Source organism: Hippocampus bargibanti, linkage group LG18, assembly GCF_051943395.1.
Source record: "Hippocampus bargibanti isolate YZ-2025 linkage group LG18, ASM5194339v1, whole genome shotgun sequence".
Lineage (NCBI taxonomy): Eukaryota > Metazoa > Chordata > Actinopteri > Syngnathiformes > Syngnathidae > Hippocampus > Hippocampus bargibanti.
In genome coordinates, this window is record NC_142751.1 from 14438352 (window position 1) to 14462917 (window position 24566).

Sequence of the window (24566 nt, forward strand, 5' to 3'; positions counted from 1 at the left end):
AAACAGTGACATTTGGACTCGTTTCAACTTTGATAGTTCAAAGGCAGAGTGTAGACTGCAAGGTTAAAATTTCCATCAATTTCCACAAATAACCCGCACAAGTACACTTAATGCAAAAGGTTATCAACCCAGCTAAACAGAAAGCAATTGATGAGGAACAAGGTAAAATTATCGCCAAGAAAGCATCTACAAGGGTCATTCGTCACGATGATGAAAGAAGAAGGTTCCTCGTCAAGTGTTAATTGCTGATGAAACCGGCCACTCCATTCCATCAAGCCATCAACGACCATCACAAAGCTAAATCAAGCAACTTTATTATACAGTACCGTTTATTTCTTTAATTATAATACCATAGCACATTTATTATACATAAATAAGGTAGATTTTGTGTAGTTTTAAGGCTTAGAAAATAAGAAAGTAAAACATTATGTTTTATGGGGACCTGGGAACGGATTATTCTCATTTTAATGGTTTCCTATGGGAAATTAATTTTTGGGATACACAATTTTCGCCTTACACGCTCTGTCTGGGAACCAATTAAGTTTGTAAATCTTGTATATGTAAGGTGTCAGTGAACTTATGTAAAAAAAAATCCTGGATTCATTTTGAATGGCGACACTGACAACTTTTTTGTTGTTGTTATTGTTTTTTTTTTTTACTTTGTAACATCTCCATGGCAATAAAATCAAACATGGACTTCCCCTTTAACCTGCTTTTTATCACCACTCCTCTCACTTGTTCATCCCGCCTCCCTTGACTTGGATCTCGCATGCTCCTCCTGTGCCTCACTTGTGCTCTTCAAGTTCATTAGGAGTCGCTGCAGACCTCAACGGACCAAGACTTGACCAGCGCTCCTCGCTCCTGACCACGACAACAACTTGGACCAGACTACTTGTGTCAACCTCCTGAAGGTGAGTCCAATCTTGATCCTTCTGCTTCTTTTTAGATCTTTGTTGCGATTTAAGAACTTAAAGGACAACCGACACCCCCGGACAAGTTGCGTCCATAATTTGTAAAATCACTTCAAATGACTTCTACTGAGTGTATTTTACAAAGATTCCACCGCATATAGCTATACTTTACGTTTTAAGACTCGCGCTGAATATCCAGGAAGTCTTGTTTTCGAGTTGATGACGATGCCCTAAGTGACGTCACGGAGGGAACGCCCCGGATCGAGAAAGCGACACAAAATGCATTTTGGGTACTTTTTTTGTCTGAAAACACAGTGTTGATCACGAAATTAGAAGGAAAACTACATAAATAACATGATGGTGAATCGTTATGTGTCGCAGCCAATTGCGGTAAGACGCATAAAGAAGGTGTAAATTGACACAAATTCCTAGCCGACAAATCAGCCCATTTCCAACCGGAGCTTGTGCGCCATCTTGTGCATTTTCTGGGCGCTATGTTGGATTCCAGACGGCTGGAATTGATACAGAAGGACTCGATTGCAAACATTTATGCTTTCCGCTTCAGAACTATTCGAATCATATTCAAAGGCAGCTGTATTGTCAAATATGCTAATATGCATGACATACAGCACAGATGAAATTACTGTCCTCTCGGACCCAGCGTGCAAGGCACTTATAATGACTTTAACAAACATAATAAACACGAAAACGCCAATTTGCCGGGAGAATAAATTCATAACTGGATGAGTAACCGAATCTGAAGTCTCCGAAGCCATTGTTTTGATTCTGGAGCAAGGCAGTTTGTGAAGGAGTATCCTGGTGTGACGTCATGAAAAGGGGGCGGGACTTTCTGAATCTGCCCAGTTCCGAACTCATTTTGTGGCAGTTTTGGGACACTTTAAGTCATTTTTATTGGTGTTTTGCATTTGACTAAAAATATCAGCCTGCGTGTTTTGGCTATTTTAGATCCTATAAAATGTTTTTCCGATGTCAGTTAGGGAACAAAAAAATGGTGTCAGTTGTCCTTCAAATATACATTCCATACAAAATATAGCACTGAATCAACTTGCGAACGAATTCAACTTATGAACGACCGTTCGGAACGTATCTCGTTCGTAAAGTTAGGGCCCGTCTGTATTGTTTTGTATTGTATTGATCGCAAAAAATATCAGGTTGCATGTTTTGGGTATTTTAGATGCTATAACGTTTTTCTGATGTCAGTTAGGAAACAAAAAAATGGTGTCGGTTGTCCTTTAAATATAATTTTTTGAGCTCAAACCAAAAATGTGAACAATTAAACAGCATTTTTTTCTCCCGTCCTTGCTTTCGCTTCATATGTTGTTCTTGGCGGTATGAACTTTTCCATCCCCGACTCCCCAAAGATGTATTTGGCGACCCAGCAGAACGCCTCAAATCGGGCGGTCCGGGAAAACATAGAAGGCGCCAGATGTCCGCAATGCAACGTGAATTTGAGGCAGATTTTTGTAGAAGGAGCTCCTCCCCCATATTCAAAATTCATATTTCACAATATTTTTTTTCGTGAGGGGTGATAATCGCAGGTAACATCTGAGTTACGACCGGCGCGAGACTGTATTGCAATTTTGGCCAGCCAGCATGTCACACACTCGCACAGCAATCTACTGCGACTACACTCAATGCACGACTACACTAGCTAGCTAGCCAATCGATAGCCAACAGATACCTAGCTAGATAGCCAGCCAGCTAGATACTGAACAGATAGCTAGCTAGCTAGCTAGCCAGCCAGAGTTTCTAACTACAGTATATGGTGTCTTAATAATAAGGCTGTATTCTTTACGTATAAGTTTTTTCTTTAATCCACTATGCCAAATAATAACATTGAAGTGAATTGAAGGGCTTCATTTGGATGAAAAATAGTGCTTTGTCACTATTTTGAGGCAGCTTGTTCTTGTGGTTCACTGTCACTGATGTTTTCAGGGTGGTTGGAGATGGTTCTTCACAGTTCGGTCCTGGCCATCCTGCTGCCTCTGGTGTGCGTGTCTTCTGCTCGGCCGCAAGCAGGTAACGTTTGGACCACTCGGAATGGGAAGGATAATGGTCATAAATGTATGCGGAAGTGTCGCGGCTTGGAATTGAAGCGGATTTACGTGGGGCAGGAGACGTGAGACAAATTCTTTTCGTCAATCGATGCTATAGCTTTGTGTTTGCTTTCAACATTTAGCTTGGAGCAGATGTGTCCATTTCACCATGACGTCCCTGATCCACTGGTGAAAAAGACACTTTGATCCTCCTCTTTCAATTAGAACTGCTTCATGCAACAAATAGGGTGCAGAAAGTGCTTAGGATTGAATGACTGGTTTTATATTGTCATATTATTGTTTTTGTTGTTGTTATTTTAATAATAATAATAATAATAATAATAATACATTTCATGTATCAGTTTCAAAACTCTCAAGGTCACTTTACAGTCACAGGATCATTTTTTCTGTGGGTGAGCAGCGGCAGCCAGATGCACCAGCGTTCACTCAACCGGGAATAACTCAAATAGATCGTTAGCTAGCTAGCTAATAGATAACTAATAGATAGCAAGCTAGCTAGTTAGACAGCTAATAGATCGCAAATAGATAACTAGCTAGGCAGCCAGCAACGGTGACCCTGTTCAACCGGGAATAACTCAAATTAGCTAGTTAGCTAATTTTGACTTCAAGATGGCGCCGCGATAGTGGCTGCCTTTACAGCAGCTCCTGTATTTTGTTTTTCTACTTCCTACTTCCTTTCCATTACTTTGCTGCTGTGAAATGTTAATTTCTCCACTGCGATACTCGGCTAATGATGTCAACAATAACTCCTAATAAAAGTGCATGTTGGTGTTGCAGCGGCATCCCACACGGGAAAGGACAAAATGGAGGACACCTGGCGGTTGGACGGCTCATTAGCGGACACGGCGCTGCTACCCTGCAAATTGCCCGCGGCGCTATCTACGCCTGCCGACGATGAGCAGCTGAGGATAAAATGGACTCGCGTTGAACCCGGCGCAGAGAAGGTGGTTCTGGTGGCCCAAGGCGGCGCCGTCAAAGTGGGCCAGGACTTCCTGGGCCGCGTGTCGTTGCCCGGTGACTCGCCCGAGATGGGCGAGGCCGCACTCGCCATCACCGGGCTACGGGCGAGTGACGCCGGGCGCTACAGATGCGAGGTGACGCGAGGGATGGAGGACAGACGGAGTAGCGCCGTCCTCAGCGTCAGAGGTCAGTCTGTGAGACTGTCAAAGATGTTCGAATGAGCTCTTCCTGTGAATGAGTTTCAAGTCCTAAATTACTTCTTTGATAAGTAGTCCTAAATTCTGCCCAAGGCCAGATCTCCTAGAATCTAGGACCTAGATGAAGATGACAGTTTAACTTGCTGCGTCTGTTGACCTCAGATTGACCCCAGGTTGTCTGTGCTTCAATTGTGTCTTCGAGTCACACATGTTGACTAACCATATATAACAGCATGAAACTTTTAAACATGATAACTTCCTATTCTCCATCAGAGACCAAGCCGACAGTCTTCTCCATTAATTGCAAAAGTGTGCACACCCCTCTCTGTGTGATGTCCATCAGGTGTGGTGTTCCACTACCGGGCCAACACAAGCCGTTACTCTTTGGACTTCCCGGCCGCAGTGGAAGCTTGTATCTCGGTGGACGCCGCCATCGCTACGCCGGAGCAGCTGACGGCCGCCTTCCACGACGGTTTGGACCATTGCGACGCGGGCTGGCTCGCCGACCGCAGTGTCAGGTGGCCGCAAATTGCTGATGCAAGCCTACCATGAACGATGTCGGACCCGAGAGAATATCTGTGCGTTTTTCTTCCAGATATCCAATCGCGCAACCTCGTCCGGGCTGCGAAGGCGACATGAAGAGCAAACCCGGCGTGAGGACGTACGGCGTCCGATTCGCCGCTGAGCAATATGACGTCTTTTGCTACGTTGACAAGCTAGATGGTAATGGAACTCAATTTGACATCTAGCGAGGTATTAGATATCTGGCTAGCTAGCAAGCTAGCTATTAGCTATCTATTAGCTGGCTAGTTAGCTTTCTATGAGTGGGTTGAGAGAATGCTGCCGAGTGTAGCCTTTCCCTTCCCCAAGAGGGAAGCATTTCCCTTTTTTCCATGTTAGCATTTTGTTCCAGCTTCAGCTATTGTTAAAGCGCTATAAAAACCAAAAAGTATGTACAGTAAAGTCTCGTTATATCGATATTCAAGGGAGTCCGAAAAAATATCGATATAACCGGGACTATCGATATATCCGACCCTGTTTGCATGTAATTTTCTCCGTGCGTGCATAGAAATAGTATCGATATAACCGGGACTATCGATATATCCAATATCGATATAACGAGACTTTACTGTATTTCATTGTATTTTAGACATCCGCCCCCATTTCAAGTTCTGATAACTCCAGACCAATTTTACTTAGTAATTAACTATTTTTTTTCCTGATGCAAGAAGCGAGTCTAAGATTTCTTACGCTGCTTTGAACATTAATGTTGTCCTAAAACTCAATATTCGGTGGGTCCTGGAGTTCGAGTGAAAATGACAAAAACCCTGGCACTGGAGTGGACACATTTTTTGCACATCGTCTGGCAGTGAATGACTTCAACATTAGCCAACGTTAAAAAAAAAAGTAGACCTTCATATCAATAGGTATAAATGTCACCTTTGACACCTCTTGACTGATGTGCTATTGTTGGTGTTTACGCGACCAATCAGGTGAAGTCTTCTACCCGCCGTTCATCAGCGACAAGCTAACCCTGCAGGAGGCGACGATCGAGTGTAGGAAATATGACGCGGTGCTGGCGTCACCGGGCCAATTGTTCGCCGCTTGGGCGGCCGGGCTGAACCGATGCGACTACGGCTGGCTGTCGGACGGCAGCGTCCGCTACCCTATCAACGCCCCCCGGCAGCAGTGCGGCGGAGGCCAGCTGGGGGTCCGCACGCTCTACAAATATGAAAACCAGACGGGGTATCCGCACCCGGAGGACAGGCATGGAGCGTATTGCTTTAAAGGTCAGAATTTAACTTTCATATAATATACAGTGATACCTCGGTTTACGAACCCCTTGGCTTATGAACTTTTCGGTTTACGAACGTTAAGTTTGTGAACAGTTTACCTTGCCATACAAACTATTTTTTGGGATACACACGGAGCGCCACAATTAGTGATTTGTCGTTCGCGAACGAGCCCGTTCTCCTAACAAGAAAATGGCAGCCGAGTGTTTTTGTCCTCTATTCCCCGATCCCAGGCTTCGGTTAAAGCCATGTGATTGGTCAAGAACGCAGCAGTGAGGGGAGGTGGTTTAAACATTAAAGAGACAGGGAGACGACAGAGAGAGAGTGAGAAAATAGATAGAAACCAGTGACATTTGGACTCGTTTCAACTTTCATAGTTCAAAGGCAGAGTGTAGACTGCAAAGTTAAAATTCCCATCAATCAGGCTCCACAAATAACCCGCACCAGCCATCTGTACACTTGATGCAAAAAGTTAGCAACCCAGCTAAACAGAACACAATTGATGAGGAACTAGGTAAAATGATCGCACCTACAAGGGATCATTCCTCAAGATGGTGAAAGACGAAGGCTACGTTCATCATCAAGTGTTTAATGCTGAGGAAACCGGCCACTCCATTCCATCAAGCCATCAACGACCATCACAAAGGTAAATAAAATGACTTTATTATACAATACAGTTTATTTCTTTAATTATAATACCATAGCGCATTTATTATACATAAAATGAGGTATATTTTGTGTAGTTTTAAGGATTAGAAAGTAGAAAAGTATGTTTTATGGGGACCTGGGAACGGATTATTCTCATTTTAATGGTTTCCTATGGGAATTACATTTTGGGATACACACTTTTCGCCTTACACACTCTGTCTGGGAACCAATTAAGTTCGTAAGCCAAGATATCACTTTAAAGTTTTGTATAACGTTTTTGAGTTCGCGTCTAAAATTTTTGTTTGGAAGCCTCGCATGCCGCCGGCTATCGGCTTTGTGTGTGTCATGAGTCAGGCAGTTTTGCGTAACAAAACCACACAACAACTGTACCTTGCGGGTTCGAAGTGACAAAGACTAAAGAGTTAAAAAAAAAAAGATTTGCGTGTTTGTATGTGCAGGCGATGTTTGCGAGGGGAAAACCCCAAATGTTTCTCCCGAAGACAAACGCAACGTGTCTCTAATGGGTCACAGCTGGACCGGGCCCAAGAGCAAAAAAGAATTGGCGCTGCGTCACTGACAAGCTATGAAAAAGTTGTGACGTCGCAAGCGCTTAATTGTAACCAGTCGCTTACAAACCCGGACGGGTGAATCGAATGACAGGTTCTGCTTCTGCTTCTGGGCCTGAATGCGAAAGCGGCAACGTGAGAGTAGACTTGGCCTTCCATAAGCATGACATCATACCTGGGCGGGTCTGCTCGCCGTCTTTCAGCTGCTATCTCAAAACAAAACAAAAACGGTTTTTTTTTCCCCCCTCCGCGACATCATAAAATCTCCCAACATCTTTCTTTGTACAAAACGATAACACCGCAAAAAAAAGGCTCTGATTAGAAAAATGTTTTTATTACAGTGGCAAGCTGTGGATTTAGGCTAACTAGCCTATCAAGCTATCTATTGATCAATTCGCGGACTAGCTGGATTAGCTAGCTGGCGATCTATCTGACTGGCTATTAGCTATGTATTGGCGATCTAGTAGCTATGCATTAGCTAGCTTTCTATCTATTTGAGTTACTTCCGGGTGGAGTGAACTCTGGCGCGCGTGGCTGCCGCTGCTCACCCATAGAAAAACTGATCCTGTGACTGTAAAGTGACCTTGTGAGTTTTGAAAGGCGCTTAGACATCAAATGTATTATTATTATTATCATTTGCTAGCTATTTGCTATCTATTAGCTCTGGCTGGCTAGCTAGCTATCTGGCTGGTTCGCAAGCTATCTCGATAGCTATCTATTCACTATCTAACTGGCTATCTAGCTAGGTATCTGTTATTATTATTATTATTATTATTATTATTATTATTATTATTATTATTATTATTATTATTATTATTATTATTTATTATTATTATTATTATCGGGCTATGCAGCTGTCTATCTATAGGCTGTATATCTATATATGTTTTTGCCACTTTCGCTTCCTGCAGCCAAGCTTCCAGAAACGACCGTCATGAGTCCAACCAGCACCGTCGTGGTTCCGGAACCGAACGCTACAAATGCCCAGCACACTTCACCGACATCCCACCCATCGACATCCGATCTTCACTCCAATCACGTCACTCCTCCGGCGTCGCACAATGATGATGTCATCACAGAGAAGCATCTGGAGTCATCGTTTTTCACCACCAAATTGGCTCCCAACACGACACCTGGCAAGATTGATGAAGACTCCCCGAGCGGCGCCGATCCAAAAATAGAAAACGTCACTCCGGCGCCGCTTTTCCCCGACCGGAACGTCACGGATAAAACAGCTTTGATTTTGAAAGAAGAAGCTTCGCCCGAGGGCGACGGCGTCGACCAATCGGTGGCTGTACCGGACGAGGGCGGGTCTACGGCCAGGCCGCCGTTCCACGTCATCATCGTCAACGTGCAGGATAAAAATCAATCGGGTATGACTGGATGACTCATCATTATTAACAACAGACTGTCTGTCTGTCTGTCTGTCTGTCTGTCAGTCTGTCTGTCTGTCTGTCTGTCTCTAGGTAGGTAGATAGGTATGTGTTTATGTATGTATGTGTTTGTTTGTTTATTTATTTATTGTTTTTTTTAATTTAAAACATTTTTTAATGTAAAAATATATCTATATACTTGTTTTTATAACTGTTTTAATTACTTTTTAAACTGTTTTAATTAATATTTTTTCTAATTTTTTTTAATGTTTTTAATGTTTTTTAAATTTTGTAAAAAAAGTTTTTTTTTTGTAATTTTTGTTGTTGTTTGCTGTTTTTGTTTTTTTTTTGTTTTTTTTTTATTTATTACATTTTTTATTTTTTTTATTATTTTTTATTATTTTTAACTTGTTGTAATTTATTTTTATTTATATTACTTTTGTATTTTTTTTTTATAAATGTCTTACATTTTTTAAATTTATGTATTTATTTTTACTTTTTTAAATTATTTTCCATTTTTTAAAATTTACTTTACTTTTTAAAATTTTGTTGAAATTTTATTTTTTTTTTTTATTTATTCGCAAAGTTTGAAAAATCGCTGAGCATTCAACTAAACAATACCTTTCAATATATTTGTTTGACAACACCTTTTTTTTTTTCTCGCTTCCCTTACAGTCGATCGCATCCTGGAGCTCCTCAACTCACCCGCGAGTGTAGGAGAGACCGTGGTCTTCCCGCAAATCACCGACCTCTCCCAGTCCATCGGCGAGCTGGTTGACGATGCCGCCAAAGAGCCCTTGCAGGCCATCAGCTTCATCAACGGGAAACACAAAGTAGGAATGTCACTTCCGTCTTGCGTGAGATTTTGACCGCACAAAATTTCGTTTAAAGGACAACCGACACCTGCGGACAAGTTGTGTCCATCATTTGTAAAATCACTTCAAATGACTTCCACTCAGCGTATTTTAATAAGATTCCACTACATATAGCGATATTTTACCTTTTAAGACTCGCGCTGAATATTCAGGAAGTCTTGTTTTTGAGTTGATGACGATGCCCTAAGTGACGTCACTGAAGGAACGCCCCTGACAAAGGGGCGGGACCTTCTGAAACTCACAATTTCCGTGGTCATTTTTTGAAGTAGTTTTGGGACACTTTAAGTCATTTTTATTGATGTTTTTCATTTGACTAAAAATATCAGCCTGCGTGTTTTGGCTATTTTAGATGCTATCAAACGTTTTTCTGATGTCAGTTAGGAAACAAAAGAAAATGGTGTCGGTTGTCCTTTAAAGTCAACATTTCTTACATTCCATCCAATCAGTTACCGTTGGACTCACGGCCACCGGAGGAGGCGCGAGGGGATCAGTTTGAGACCGCCGCCCCTTTCCGGGTGTCTATAGAAGAAGCAACCAAGCCCCGGGAAGCTAATATCCACTTAGAAGATGACGATGGGTCCACTTCCGGCCAAGATCACGCCGAGACCAAGGAAAAGCTAACCGCGCTAGCACCCATACCCAACCCACTCTCCACTGTTAGCACACCCTCGCTTGTTGACGCCCCCAAGTGGGCATTGAGCCCGGAAGCGGCCGTTAGCTTAACCCAGTCGGAGGACTTTGACAGCAAGATGGCTCTCCGGGTGGTGGAATCTCACCTACCTTGGTCTGAAGAGTCCGTGGACCAGCTTGACTCGCTGGAGGCCAATTTCATCAATGTCACAGGTACACGAACCGTCAATTATTTTATTTTCACGCCTGGAAATAGTCAAGATAAACTTTCCATTTCATTTCTAAGCACCTTTCAAAACTCTCAAGGTGACTTTACAGTCACAGTATCACTTTTTCTGTGGGTGAGCAGCGGCAGCCACATGCGCCCACCGGGAATAACTCAAATAGATCAAGTTAGCTAGCTAGCTCATAACCCGAAAGTAACTCAAACAGATAGGAAGCTAGCTCAAAAGCTAATAGTAGTAGTGTATTTTCACGACCATAGGGCGCACCGCATTAACACCCGCCGTATCAGTCACGTGTGATATTTCTGTATTTAACGCATACGCATTGGAATCAGCATGATATAGACTTGATATTAGTTTTACTCTCTGGTGCTTTTCCACTATCTTTGTGACTGCTTTATTTCCTGTATATGATAGTTGTTCATGTTAAGCGCTTTGTTCCAGCTTCAGATTTGATATGTATTATATTGTGTTATTGGTTTTATTAATATTATTAGCTATCTATTAGCTAGCTAGCTTTCTATCTATTTGAGTTACTTTCGAGTTGAGTGAACGCTGGCTCGTGTGGCTGCCGCCGCTCACCCACAACAAAACTGATCCTGTGACTGTAAAGTCACCTTGAGAGTTTTCATTTCACACATAAGCGCCGTTCAAAACTCTCAAGGTCACTTTACAGTCACAGGATCAGTTTTTCTACGAGTGAGCAGCGGCAGCCACACGCGCCAGCGTTCACTCAACCCGAAAGTAACACGAATACATAGAAAGCTAGCTGATATATAGCTAATAGCTATCCAGATAGATACCTAATAGCTAATTAGATAGCTAATATATAGCCAGCTAGACAGATAATAGATAGCTTCCTAGGTAGCAAATAGCTAGTTAGGTCGCTAGCTAGCTAGATAGCCAGATAGATAGGTTGAGCAGTGGCAGCCACACGCGCCAGCGTTCACTCAACCCGGAAGTAACTCGAATAGATAGCTAATAGCTAGCAAATAGATAGATAATTGCTTGCTAGTTTTTTGGTGTCTTTTAGATGTATATATGTGCATGTGTGAGAGTGCCAGAGAGATCTTTCGAATGTCTTTTTTGCCGATGGTCTCAGGGTGTTTTAGTCGTCAGCTGCGGTCAGGCGTGGTCCTCCGAAGATAACACACACACACACACACACACACACTCCAATTTTATAGTGTGAGTCAATCGCACCGAGGTCGTCTCAGGGCTCGTGTTTTCCCTCGACATGAACTCAAGAAGTTTAAAAACCGAAAATAATAATAAGACATTTCATTTCTAAGCGCCTTTCAAAACTCTCAAGGTCACTTTTCAGTCAAAGGTTAAGTTTTTCTGTGGGTGAGCAGGGGCAGCCACACGCGCCAGCGTTCACTAAAAAAACGGAAGTAACTCAAATAGGTCGAAAGTTAGGTAGCTAATAGATAGCTATTAGCTTGCTAGCTACATAGATAGCTGGTTGTGTTGAGTTCAGAGCACTTTACAGTCACGGGATAATGTATGTTTACGTTTTGTAGCGTCATAAATTTTGTTAGCTTCTTTTCAATCTTTCTTTGGAATAATTTATTCCGATTTCAAAATCTTTGTTCAAGCGTTTGCTTTGAAAAAAAAATGTTTGTTTGGGTTTTTTTTTTTCTTCCAAAAAGTTGTCGGCCACCCAGGCGGAGACGTTTTGTAAGTTGTACGCCCGATGTAAAAGTTGCACGCCACGGGCATCCGGGCAGACGTTATTTCAGACACTCCTATATGTGGTGGAAAATGCGCTCAGTAGAAGTCATTTGAAGTGATTTTACAAATTATGGACGCAACTTTTTCAGAGGTTGTCGGTTGTCCTTTAAATAACAGCACGAGGTGTTAACGTTAGCTAATATGCTAAGTCATCTTGTCGTGCTCCCGCAGAGACGACCTCCTGCGATCCAGATTGGCGCAAATTCCAATCACACTGCTACAAACATTTCCGCCAACGTCGCACTTGGGACGCGGCCGAGCGACAATGTCGCCTCCATGGCGCTCACCTGACCAGCATCCTGTCGTTAGAAGAACAACTCTTCGTCAACCGTGAGTCCCGCTAGGCTACGCTTAAAAAACTAATTTTTCCGCTACCTTTCATAATTTGGATTTGCTATGCGCAGGTTTGGCTAACGACTACCAGTGGATTGGTCTCAACGATAAAATGTTTGAGGGAGACTTCTGTTGGACCGACCACAATTTCATGGTGAGTATTATTATTATTATTATTATTATTATTATTATTATTATTATTATTATTATTATTATTTAGAAGCACCTTTCAAAACTCTCAAGGTCACTTTACAGTCACAGGATCGGTTTTTCTGCGGGTGAGAAGCGGCAGACACACGCGCCAGCGTTCACTCAACCCGGAAGTAACTCAACTAGATAGAAAGCTAGCCAGCTGGACAGTTAGCTTACCAGATAGATAGCCATATAGCTAATGAATGCATAGCTAGTTAGCTAGCTAGACAGATAGCCAATAGATAGCCATCTAGACAGTTAGCCAACTAATAATAATAATAATAATAACATAGCTAGCTAGACAGATAGCAAATAGATAGCCAGATAGACAGTTAGCTAACTAGCTAGATAGCCATATAGCTCATAAATAGCCACCTACATAACTACATGTGCTAATAGATAGCAAATGGATAGCAACCAGCGATGAGTAACAAGAAAGCATCTTCTCCGAATCTGAAGTCTCTGAAGCCTTTGTTTTTTTGATTCTGGAGCAAGGCAGTTTGTGAAGGAGTATCCTTGTGTGACGTCACAAACAAGGGGGCGGGACTTTCTGAATCTCGCCAGTTCCAAGCTTATTTTGTGGCAGTTTTGGGACATTTGTAGTCATTTTTTATTGGTGTTTTGTATTTGACTAAAAATATCAGTTTTGGGTATTTTCGATGCGATAAAACGTTTTTGTGATGTCAGTTAGGAAACCAAAAATATGGTGTCGGTTATCCTTTAAAAAAAACATGACATGGTGGAACTGTGCGTGCGCAGCAATACGAGCACTGGCGTCCCAACCAGCCCGACAGTTTCTTTGAGTTGGGCGAAGACTGCGTGGTCCTCATCTGGCACGCCGACGGCCAATGGAACGACGTCCCGTGCAATTACCACCTGGGCTTCACCTGCAAGAAGAGCACAGGTGGGCCTTCCTTCGCCACTTTTTCGCCGTCCTCCGCCAACCCCGCCTCATCATCCCGACCCCCCCCGCGCTCGCAGTGTCATGCGGGCCCCCGCCAGCGGTGAAAGACGCCCGCGTGTTTGGCGCCGTACGCTCCCACTACGAGGTCAACGCCTTGACGCGCTACCACTGCAAGCCGGGTTTCATCCAGAAACGGACCCCCACCATCCGCTGTCGTCCCAACGGGCGATGGGAGGTCCCCAAAGTCATCTGCATCAGTTGTGAGTACAGAAAATACAACCACCTTCACATTTATTCTGATTAGCTATCTCTTAGCTAGCTAGCTAGCTAGCTTTCTATCTATTTGAGTGACCTCCAGGTTGAATGAACGCTGACGCGTGTGGCTGCTATCTACCTGGCTAGCGAGCTATCTATTAGCTAGCTAGCTAGCTTCCTATCTATTTGAGTTACTTCGGGGTTGAGTGAACGCTGGCGCATGTGGCTGCCGCTGCTCACCCACAGAAAAAAACTGACCCTGTGACTGTAAAGTGACCTCGAGAGTTTTGAAAGGCGATTAGAAATGAAATGTATTATTATTATTATTATTATTATTATTATCCATCGAGCTTCTGATTATTATTATTATTATTATTATTATTATTATTATTATTATTATTATTATTATTATTATTATTATTATTATCTATCCATCTTCTGCCTATTATTATTATTATTATTATTATTATTATTATTATTATTATATTACTATTAATATCCATCCATCCATCTCCTTCTGTTTATTATTATTATTATTATTATTATTATTATTATTATTATCTATCCATCTCCTGCCTATTATTATTATTATTTTGATTATTATGATTATATTACTATTAATATCCATCCATACATCTCCTTCTGTTTATTATTATTATTATTATTATTATTTATCCATCTTTTGCCGCTTATTATTATTATGATTATGATGATGATTATTATTATTGTTGTTATTATGATTATTATTATTATATTATTAATTTCCATTCATCCATCTTCTTATGTTTATTATTATTATTATTAATATTATTATTATTATTATTAATTTATTATTATCTTATTATTTATCTATATTCCGCCGCTTATTATTATGATGATGATGATTATTATTATGATTATTTACTCTATTGGAAATATCCAGCATTGTCGTTGTCACAACAGAGCGGATTTGTCCTTGCTTTTAGTGGCCACCTATCGCATTCACCTTGCGACCGTCACCCACGTCCACGTCCACCACGCGACCAGTCACCACGCGACCAGTCACCACGACGATCGGCGGCAGAACTACGACGGCCAGCGAAGCTTCGTGAACTCTGACCTGGAACGATGATTTTTTTTTTCATACAAAGGCTCATCTTTGATTTTGACTCCAGGAATGCGCCCGGATGCAGCGTCGGACGAGCCTCCCCCTCGGCTCCGCATCAACCAATCAGGAAACACTCAATCAAGCCTCCTGGTGTGTAAGTGTCATCTGAAAGTTGAAATTAATATTTTATTTTGTGATATAACAAATATGAAGACATCTAAATTTAACTTATTCTGAATCTGACGTTGGATAATGACTCATTTTCAAATGCGAGGTGTGAACGTTGCACGGATAGAAATCTGCAAGTGGGATGTTAATAAAGTTATGATATGAATTTCTGGCTTTGTTTTTCATTTAAAGCGTCCATCGTGACTTCTTATTTACACGACGTGACATTTTTTAGCTATCTGGATGACCAGCTAGCTATCTGGCTAGCTATCTATTCACCATCGAGCTGGCTGGCTATCTAGCTAGGTATCTGTTGGAGTCTCAAATATTAATAGCTATCTATTCGCTGGCTAATGGCTATCTATTAGCCGGCTAATAGCTATCTATTCGCTGGCTAATGGCTATCTATTCGCTGGCTAATGGCTATCTATTAGCCGGCTAATGGCTATCTGTTCGCTGGCTAATGGCTATCTGTTAGCTGGCTCATGGATAGCTATTTGCTTGCTATTAGCTATCTATTCACTAGCTATTAGCGATCTGTTTGCTAGCGAGCTAGCTTTCTATCTATTTGAGTTATATATATATATATATATATATATATATATATATATATATATATATATATATATATATATATATATATATATATATATATATATATATATATATATATATATATATATATATATATATATATATATATATATATATATATATATATATATATATATATATATATATATATATATATACTATGTTTATGTTAATGTTGGGTTTATTATTTTGCTTTATGTTGACTGTTATGTGAAGCGCTTTGCTACAGCTGCAGCTGTTGTGAAAACGCTACATAAATTAGTATTGTATTGTATTGTATTGTATAATTATCTGAAAGGGCTATATCGCCCCCTACCGTCAATACAGCGTTATGGCCACTACTAAAATCCACATTTTTGAGTCCCGCTTGCATCTTTATTCCGACGCTTGGTCACAACCCCCCCAAAAAAGACAAAAACAGCATATAGACATCAAAAACAAACAAAATCCTAACTACATTCTAACACGTATCAAAAGAATTAGCATAAATAAGAGACAAACATGACATTGTTGCGCCACAATACACAATAAAAGAAAAAGGGAGAAATAAAGAATGTGGTTGTCTTTGTGGCCTTTGAGTACAAGCAGGTAAGTGCCCGAAAGTTTCGAAAAAGCATATGTGTTCTTGTTGTTTATTTAGTTTTGTCTCCAATGTATCTGTTTTAAATTTGCTATTGTCCAGAAATAATCATTAAAAACGATTCTTTGTTTTGTCCATGAAACTGAGTCCAGATTAAGTCAAAAAATACTCATTAAGAATCAGGTAGTGTTATGTGGGTGTTACGTGGGTGTTTTTGCATCGTACGAGCGCTCAGCGTTCAGGCCCGAAACAATACGCCCCGTATAATTTGTGTTTCTTGTCTGGGAATCCTAGAAATCCGACGGCGGGACGGGTGGGACTGCAACGTGGGCGTGGCTTGGCGACCGGGTAACGGATGCTACCGTCGGCTAGCCACCCGGCGTCGCAACGGTCGTAGCCGGATAGCTTCCAGGCGGCGTAAATGTGGCCCACCGTGGCTAGGCGGGCCCCGTCCCGCCGGCACGCCGCCGCTGCCTCGTCGTAGGTTAGCTTGGTCGCGTGTGGCAGGAAGTAGAAATGACCTGCAGGGAGAGAGGTACAAAAAAAAACTTTTTTTTTTCAATAATCAATCTTAACTCATTCACTGCCATTCCCGAATTTATAATAGATAACTAATAGATTGCTAGCTAGCTAGATAGCGAATAGCAAGCAACATGAGCCAGCGTTCACTCAACCCGGAATAACACAAATAGATAGAAAGTTAGATATCTAGCTAATAGATAATTAATAGCTAGCCAGATAGATAGCAAATAGATTGCTATCTAGCTAGATAGCTAATTGATATAAACATGCGCCGGCATTCACTCAACCCGGAATAACTCAAATAGATAGAAAGTTAGCTAGCTAGCTAATAGATAACTAATAGCTAGCCAGATAGATAGCTGATAGATAGCAACATGAGCCAGCGGTCACTGAACTCGGAATAACTCAAATAGACAGAAAGCTAGCTAGCTAGCTAATAGATAGCTAGCAGATGACTAATAGATAGCTAGCTAGCTACTTAGCGCTTTGTTACAGCTTCAGGTGTTGTTAATGCGCTATATAAATCAATGTGTATTGCATTATATCTTGTACAGCCGCCCCCATTTGAGCTCATATAACTCCAGACTCATATAACTTAGGAATGAACTCTTTTTTTCTGATGAAAGAAAAGAGTCTACGGTTTCTTGCACTGAATTAAATATTTATGTCGTCCTAAAACTCAATATTCTCTGTTTCCTTGAATTTGAGTGACAATGACAAAAACCCTGGCACTGGAGTGCACACATTTTTGCACAACATCTAGCAGTGAATGAGTTTAAAAAAATATTTACTCACCATTGTAGTGCGACGTGAAGCAGAAGACATCATAATGGTTCTTATTTTTGTTTCTTATCCCGTAGGTGCGCACGCCCGCCGGCGTGTTCTGGCCCCCGCAAGGCTCCCTGGGGGAGGTAATGGGGTACTGCACGGAGCCATCGCTCAGCCAGCCGGCGTTGCACCAATCCATCCCACCTCGCCAGGCCTGGCGGAGCTGCTCCGGTGACGCCATCACGCCGTCCTGCTCCCGGCAAGCTCGCTCGGCGTCCTGGAAGTTGAGGTTGTAGCGGCCCAGGCGGGGTGAGTAAGGGAACACCACCCCTAAAATATAGTTGGGAAATTGGGGTCGAAAAATGGAAAATTCAAATGACTTCTACTTAGTGCATTTTACAAAGATTCCACCGCGTATAGCTTTATTTGACGTTTTAAGACTAGCGCTGAATATTCAGAAGGTCTTGTTTTCGAGTTGATGACGATTCCTGACGTGACGTCACGGAGGGAACGCCCCTGACCGAGAAAGTGACCCACAATGCATTTTGGGTGTTGATGGCGAAATTAGAAGGAAAACTACATGAATAACGTAATAATGGTGAATCCAGTGCAAACTCATAACAAAAAGTTAGTGGACAGAAACTCTGAAAAGTTGCCTGCCCGGCCATAAAGTTGACTGCCCCATTTTTCACAATTTGAAACACAATAAGACTGCTAATCGTAAAAAAAAAAACAAAACATTGTTTTGCGAAATTTAAAGGATTTTTTTTTAAATTAAGGAAGTACCTAGCACAAATGCTCCCTTGCTTAATCCACATCCTAACTGAGCAACTCACCTTCCAGGTCAAGCGACACAACCACCGTGGCGTCCTCCAGGCCGTCGATGACCTCACATTTGTATCTCCCGTAATCGTCCAGAGTGATGTCTTCGATAACCAATGAGGCGTCCGTGGGGGAGGAGCCACGCAGGTGCACGCGACGGTGATAACGTCCATAGCTTCTCTTGTGGAAATCCATTGCGGCCAAAACATCCACCTGCCGTGAAAAATGTACTGAGGGTCACGTGATCGGTCACATGACCGATCGTGACAACCCACAAACAATAATAATAGATAGATATGGATATAGAGCTAGCTGGCTAATAGATAACTAGCTAGATAGGTAGCTAATAGATAACTAGCTAGCTAGCTATCTCATTGCATGTTAACATACAGTGCTTCTTTCGACAAATAACCATAGAAGCACCGCCGTGTATTTTCCTATATCGACATGGATTTGGCGCCATCTTGTGGCTTTAAAACGGCATTATCCAGTAATGCAATATTCATTGTGTAATTTGGTGGCAACCGGTTCAGGGTGTCCTCTGCCTACTGCTCAAAGACAGCTGTGATAGGCCCCCCCACAACCCCAAAAAAGTCCCAGAAAGACAAAATTCGTCAACAAACGAACCTCTGTGAGAAAATCGGAAGTCAGCTTGGTCCACTTGATCCTCATTTTTCGATTGGGCGCCAGCGATTGGTCCCGGTGGATAGTGCAAAGTAAGGTGGCGTTACCGCCTCGCCGCGACAACACTCGGGAGGGATGTGACGTCACCGATAGTCCGTGCCCGTTTTCTACCACGCCCAAAACAAAAACAAACAAAAAAATGTTTGACCTTTGACCCCTTTATTTGGATAATAAATATATTACATTTCATTTATTAGCACCATTCAAAACTCTGAAGATCACTTTACAGTCACTGGATACGTTTTTCTGTGGGTTATTATAAGTACCTCAAATAGATAGAAAGCTAGCTAATAGCTAGCTAGATAACATAATAATAATAATACACATTTCTAAGCGCCTTTAAAAACTTTCAAGATCACTTTACAGTCACAGGATACGTTCTTCTGTGGGTGAGCAGTGGCAGCCACGCGCCAGCGTTCACTCAACCCGGAAGTAACTCAAATAGATATAAAGCTAACGAGCTAGCTAATAGATACAATAATAATATCTAGATAGCTAGCTAGATAGCCAGCTAGATAGTTAATAGATAGCAGATAGCTAGCTACCTAGCTAGGTAGACAACTGGATAGCTAGATAAATTTAAAAAAGAGGAAAAATAATAATTTTTAATTCATAATTCAGATCCATTCAACCATCGCCCACCGTCAAAATGAGACAATTCATATTTTTTTCTGAGGCTCAAGTTAATTTTGTCACTGTTTGAAATGTTGAACCAGAGCTTCATTGAGTGATAAGATAAACCCCCGCTTGGTCCCCACTTAGCACGTTTATCAGCATAGCTCCCTGATAACGCACCCAAACAAAAACATGGCGATGGAACGCGTCAAAGCCGACTCCGAAATGGCTTACCTGCCTCCCGCAAATTTCGGGAAACTTCCAGTTCGGAATGAAACGGTTTGAAACTCTCGGCTGCGTCTAGCGACATCAAGGCGAACATTAGCCCGGGAATCGCTCCAATCATCTTCACAGATTTCGTTCACTGGAAAAATCAGTCAAAGTCAAAATTATTATTATTTACTAAGAATTGCACTTGAAATATCAGGCCGTTCGTCTTCCCAAAATCAACTGGCGAGGTTTGTCACCCCCTTGTGGTCACGCCTAATATCACCACAAAAAGTCCAAAATCAGCACTTTTTGCCTTTTTCAGCACATAAGACGTCGTTGGATGAACTTCGTCGTCATGTCAAGTCTACAAAATGCAAAGGTGATCAAATAACACACACAAATATTATATAATTATATTATATATTATATTATATAATACAAACGCTTTGGGTTTGCGAATATGTTTAATGTCTGCTTTTGTCGTGAATATTTGCAATCTAATCATCCCAGTCACGGTTCACTTGAATTTATGTGTGTCAAATGACTTTTTTTTTTTTTTTTTTTTTGCTAATGTCCTCCTGCTGCTCCAAATCAGACACACTGACATCAGCACAAACACTGCACTGCGACACACACATTCACACACACACACACACACACACACACACACACACACACACACACACACACACACACACACACACACACACACACACACACACACACACTTGCATGAAAACAACAGTTAGTCATTTTCAGTGTGAACTGAAGCTGTCCTTTAAAGAGGTCACAATAATGGGAAACAGTTTGTGTGGTGGTGGGGAGGGAGGATTGCAACGATGACATCATCATTGTGTGCGCATGAGACACACACACACACACACACACACACACACACACACACACTACTCATGGTCCATCTGTGCAGAGGTAATCTTCACAACCCCGACGTGTGTGTGTTCGTGCCCTTAGCGTTGAAGGTTGTGTTCATCATTCCGAAACGCCCTCTGCGCGATGACACGAACACGCTCACCGGAGTCCATTGAAAGATTCCATAACTCATAAGGCACAGGTGTCAAAGTCAAGGCCCGCGGGCCAAATCCGGCCCGCCACATCATTTTTTTCGGCCCGCGAAAGCAAATCAAACTTGTTAAATTCCATGATGATTGCTAAAATCTGAGCCAAAATTTGATATTTTTGGATGTCAACCACAATAAAAGTCATTATTCTTGACTTCAGATTTGAAAACGAGTTATTCATTAATTTGCCGTGTGCTCTATATGTAATATTTGAAGGGATTTAAACATTCTAATGGGTTCCCCAAATTCATAACGGCCCTCGAGAGGAAACCATAACTACAATGTGGCCCGCGGCAAAAAATGACTTTGACACCCCTGTCATAAGGGAAGCCCAATGCAGTTACAACGACCTCAAAACCAGAAAATTAGCTAACTAGCTAGTTAGCTAGCTCTCTATTTTCTGTCTATTAGCTATCTGACTAATTAGCTGGTTATCTAGCTAGCGAGCTATTTGCTATCTTTTAGCTAGCTATCTAGATAGCTAGCTATTAGCTATCTGCCGCTGCTCACCCGCAGGAAAACTTATCCTGTGACTGTAAAGTGACCTTGAGAGTTTTGAAAGGCGCTTATAAATCAAATTTATAATGATTATTATTATAAAATATGAACTGTATGAGAGGATCAAACAAATGTGCGTTTTTTTACAGGTTGACGGGAAAACTGAGTGAAGGGGTTTCCTCTCCTTATTTGGTTTCTTTTCTTTGTTTACGTTCAAGTTTTTTTTTCAAGTCAGCGCTCTTAATGGCAAATGTAAACTTGCCGAGTTGGCCCTTAAGTGTGTCGTGTGTGTGTGTGTGTGTGTGTGTGTGTGTGTGTGTGTGTGTGTGTGTGTGTGTGTGTGTGTGTGTGTGTGTGTGTGTGTGTGTGTGTGTGTGTGTGTGTGTGTGTGTATGTGTGTGTATGGACATCAGTTGATGTGAATGTGTGTTAGGTAAACATATGTTGTGGATTACACACAGCGTGGCACTGACGCCGATATAGTGAGAAAGTAGACGAACCGAAAAAAAATGTCATGTTTATTTGTAGGTTAAGGGTTTGATTAGCGGCAACAACTTGATTTGGTTGAATATTTTTGCCATTCAATAAAAAACTAAACGAAACAAAAAAAATCAACAAAAATGACATCACAACAAGATAAAATCAAATTTTTATGAGTTTCATATATATATATATATATATATATATATATATATATATATATATATATATATATATATATATATATATATATATATATATATTTGAAATTGGGTCCCCACCATTCGGCAAAAACGTGTGTGTGTGTGTGTGTGTGTGTGTGTGTGTGTGTGTGTGTGTGTGTGTGTGTGTGTGTGTGTGTGTGTGTGTGTGTGTGTGTGTGTGTGTGTGTGTGTGTTTCAAAGTCCTTTGAATTGGAATGAACTGCACAGAACTGAATCCACATCTATGACAATATTCCAAAATTGTGGCATTAGCGTTAGCTAAAAATGCTACATCAACTAACCATGTCATATCAGTTACAGCCTCCGCAAAAATATGTTGTGTCCTAAAATCACATTTTAATGTGTTTCATAAATATATATTTTTTTCACAATTGAATTTGGGTTCCCACGGGGTACCTATTTCGCACGCCTAGTCCCCACCATGTTGAAAAACGTGTAGGTGTGTGTGTTTCAAACTCATTTTAATTGAAATTAACTGCACCGAACTGAATCCACATCGACGACTACGCTCCAAAATTTTGACATCGGCATTAGCATTAGCAAAATATGCTACATTAGCTAGCTATGTCATAATAGTTACAGCCTCCGCTCGCTCACAAGTGGAAACAGCTGGAAGAAAGGCTGCGTTGCTTCATGCGAGCTGAGGCAGGTCAAACGGGAGGTGAGTGCGCACACACACACACACACACACACACACACACAGGTCACACAAACGTTCTTTGGTGATGCGGATAAAACGTCTCCAATGTTCCTCAGAAGCGTCAAAGAAAACCCTTTTCCACCTGTTGTTTCCTCCACGCGGCAATTACACAAAGTCAATCGGGCTAGTGTGTACATTACGGACGGAAACGAGCCAGGGTGGGGGGCTTGGGTGGAGCCACAAAGTCTCGGGCAGTATACAGAGACGTCTTGTTGCCCGTCAAGAACTTTCACTTGACTTCTTGAAGTTTCGTGGACGCCATCGCTACTCATCCATCTTTTTCCGAAATATCTGCAATGTGTAAATTGCGTGATGCTGTGAATTCAACGTTACATCCGAATCTCGCTATTGTCTGAAAATTCCGATCATCTCTCCAAAAGTTTTCTGTTAGCACTTTTGTAAAGCACTTTTCCTTCGTTTTTAACATTCATTCACTGCCAGCTGATGTGCAAGCTCTCTAGCTAGCTATTAGCAATATAGCTAGCTAGCTAGCTATTTGAGTCAGGAGACATATTGGCTATCTAGTTAGCTAGCTATCTGTTAGCTATCTAGCATTCTATTAGCTAGCCAGCATTCTATTAGCTAGCTAGCTAGCTTTCTATCATTTTGAGTTACTTGAGGGTTGAGTGAATGCGGGCGTGTGTGGCTGCCGCTGCTCACCCACAGAAAAACTTATCTTGTGACTGTAAAGTGACCTTGAGTTTTCAAAGGCGTTTTAAAAGGAAATTTTATTTATTTACAGTAAAGTCTGGTTATATCGATAGTACTGCTTATTACGATACTATTTCTATGAACTCAAGGAGAAAATTACATGCCCGCAGGATCGGATATATCGATAGTCCGGTTATATCGATATTTTTTTCCGACTCCCGACAATATCGATATAACGAGACTTTACTGTATTTATTTATTTATTTATTTATTATTATTATTGACATTCAAGATGTGAAACGCTCATTAGAAACTGCGTATTACTCAACAATGTTTTGTTAATTACTTTTGACATTTCTTAAAACACCAGCTAGTTGACCCAAAAGGAGCCCAGCACCCTATAACTACACACATGGCCCTGTATACACAAACCAAACTAAACGACAGTCCAAAAATTTGAATATTTTGCCATTTGAGTGACAGCGAACAAAAATATGGCATCAACGTTTACACAAACTGTCACGTCAACCTTAGCTTGAATGTTTACCGCCACTACTAAGTCATCTTTTGATGTCGATGAATGCCTTCATGCAGTCGTTCTATTCTATTTACATCTATATCCCCCCTCCTACCCGACACACACAGTCAGAAGTTAGCATCAAATAAACCGCCATTTTTTTTTTTTTAGTTTGATGTTATTTTTTTTTTACCTGGGGGAGCGCGTGAAGAACCTGCAGCTTCCTCTTTGGTGGCCAAGACGCGACTAAATGCTAAGTCAGTGAGGCGCAGATGGGAGGAGAAAAAGCTGGACGGAGGAGGGGAGTGAGAGAGAGGGTGGGGGTAGTTGCAAATACAGTGAAGGTGTGCAAATAGACGCGGCGTTATGACAATGTTTTATTAGGAATAAATCGACAAATGACAGGTTTTGGTTTTCTCATTGAATTTTGCCATTGTAATCTGACCCCAAATTCTTCACAATTGGACATAATCTGTCATTATATTTGTTATTTTGAAAGTACGCAATAAGCCAATGGGCAGTTTGGAAGCAAAATGGCCGACGTTTTGAGGCTAAGCTTCTTGAAACGTTTTTTTTTTTTTGTTGGTGGGTTCATACATGATAGATATGAGGATGGATTTTCAAGTTGGGGATTTGCATTCATCTATCTAGCTAGCTAGCTAGCTTGCTTTATATCTATCTAGCTATCGAGCTA

General features: G+C 41.4%; 2 protein-coding genes across 2 annotated transcripts; one reads left to right on the plus strand and one right to left on the minus strand.

The window, feature by feature from the left end:
- Positions 1-11: 11 nt before the first annotated feature.
- vcanb (versican b) lies at positions 12-15094 on the plus strand. The gene is made up of 14 exons (XM_089021091.1): positions 12-911; positions 2868-2951; positions 3767-4135; positions 4490-4664; positions 4742-4869; positions 5640-5936; positions 8065-8526; positions 9202-9359; positions 9848-10244; positions 12161-12319; positions 12394-12476; positions 13274-13418; positions 13496-13678; positions 14639-15094. The coding sequence occupies exons 2-14, from the start codon at positions 2879-2881 to the stop codon at positions 14782-14784; spliced, it is 2775 nt and encodes a 924-aa protein (XP_088877217.1). The 5' UTR covers positions 12-911; positions 2868-2878; the 3' UTR covers positions 14785-15094.
- A 765-nt stretch (positions 15095-15859) lies between these two features.
- Positions 15860-24112, minus strand: hapln1b (hyaluronan and proteoglycan link protein 1b). The gene is made up of 6 exons (XM_089021127.1): positions 24066-24112; positions 19748-19877; positions 18842-19005; positions 18229-18427; positions 17420-17722; positions 15860-16623 (listed from the first exon to the last, which is right to left on the minus strand). The coding sequence occupies exons 2-6, from the start codon at positions 19857-19859 to the stop codon at positions 16334-16336; spliced, it is 1068 nt and encodes a 355-aa protein (XP_088877253.1). The 5' UTR covers positions 19860-19877; positions 24066-24112; the 3' UTR covers positions 15860-16333.
- Positions 24113-24566: the final 454 nt, after the last annotated feature.

Coding starts and splice junctions, on each gene's coding strand:
- vcanb (XM_089021091.1), top strand. CDS start 2,879: ATGGTTCTTCACAGTTCGGTCCTGGCCATCCTGCTGCCTCTGGTGTGC. Junction 5,937..8,064: donor TGGAGCGTATTGCTTTAAAG/GTCAGAATTTAA, acceptor CGCTTCCTGCAG/CCAAGCTTCCAGAAACGACC. Junction 10,245..12,160: donor CAATTTCATCAATGTCACAG/GTACACGAACCG, acceptor GTGCTCCCGCAG/AGACGACCTCCTGCGATCCA.
- hapln1b (XM_089021127.1), bottom strand. CDS start 19,859: ATGATTGGAGCGATTCCCGGGCTAATGTTCGCCTTGATGTCGCTAGAC. Junction 18,428..18,841: donor CTTCCGATTTTCTCACAGAG/GTTCGTTTGTTG, acceptor TTTTCACGGCAG/GTGGATGTTTTGGCCGCAAT. Junction 17,723..18,228: donor TGTGTCGCTTGACCTGGAAG/GTGAGTTGCTCA, acceptor ACTATATTTTAG/GGGTGGTGTTCCCTTACTCA.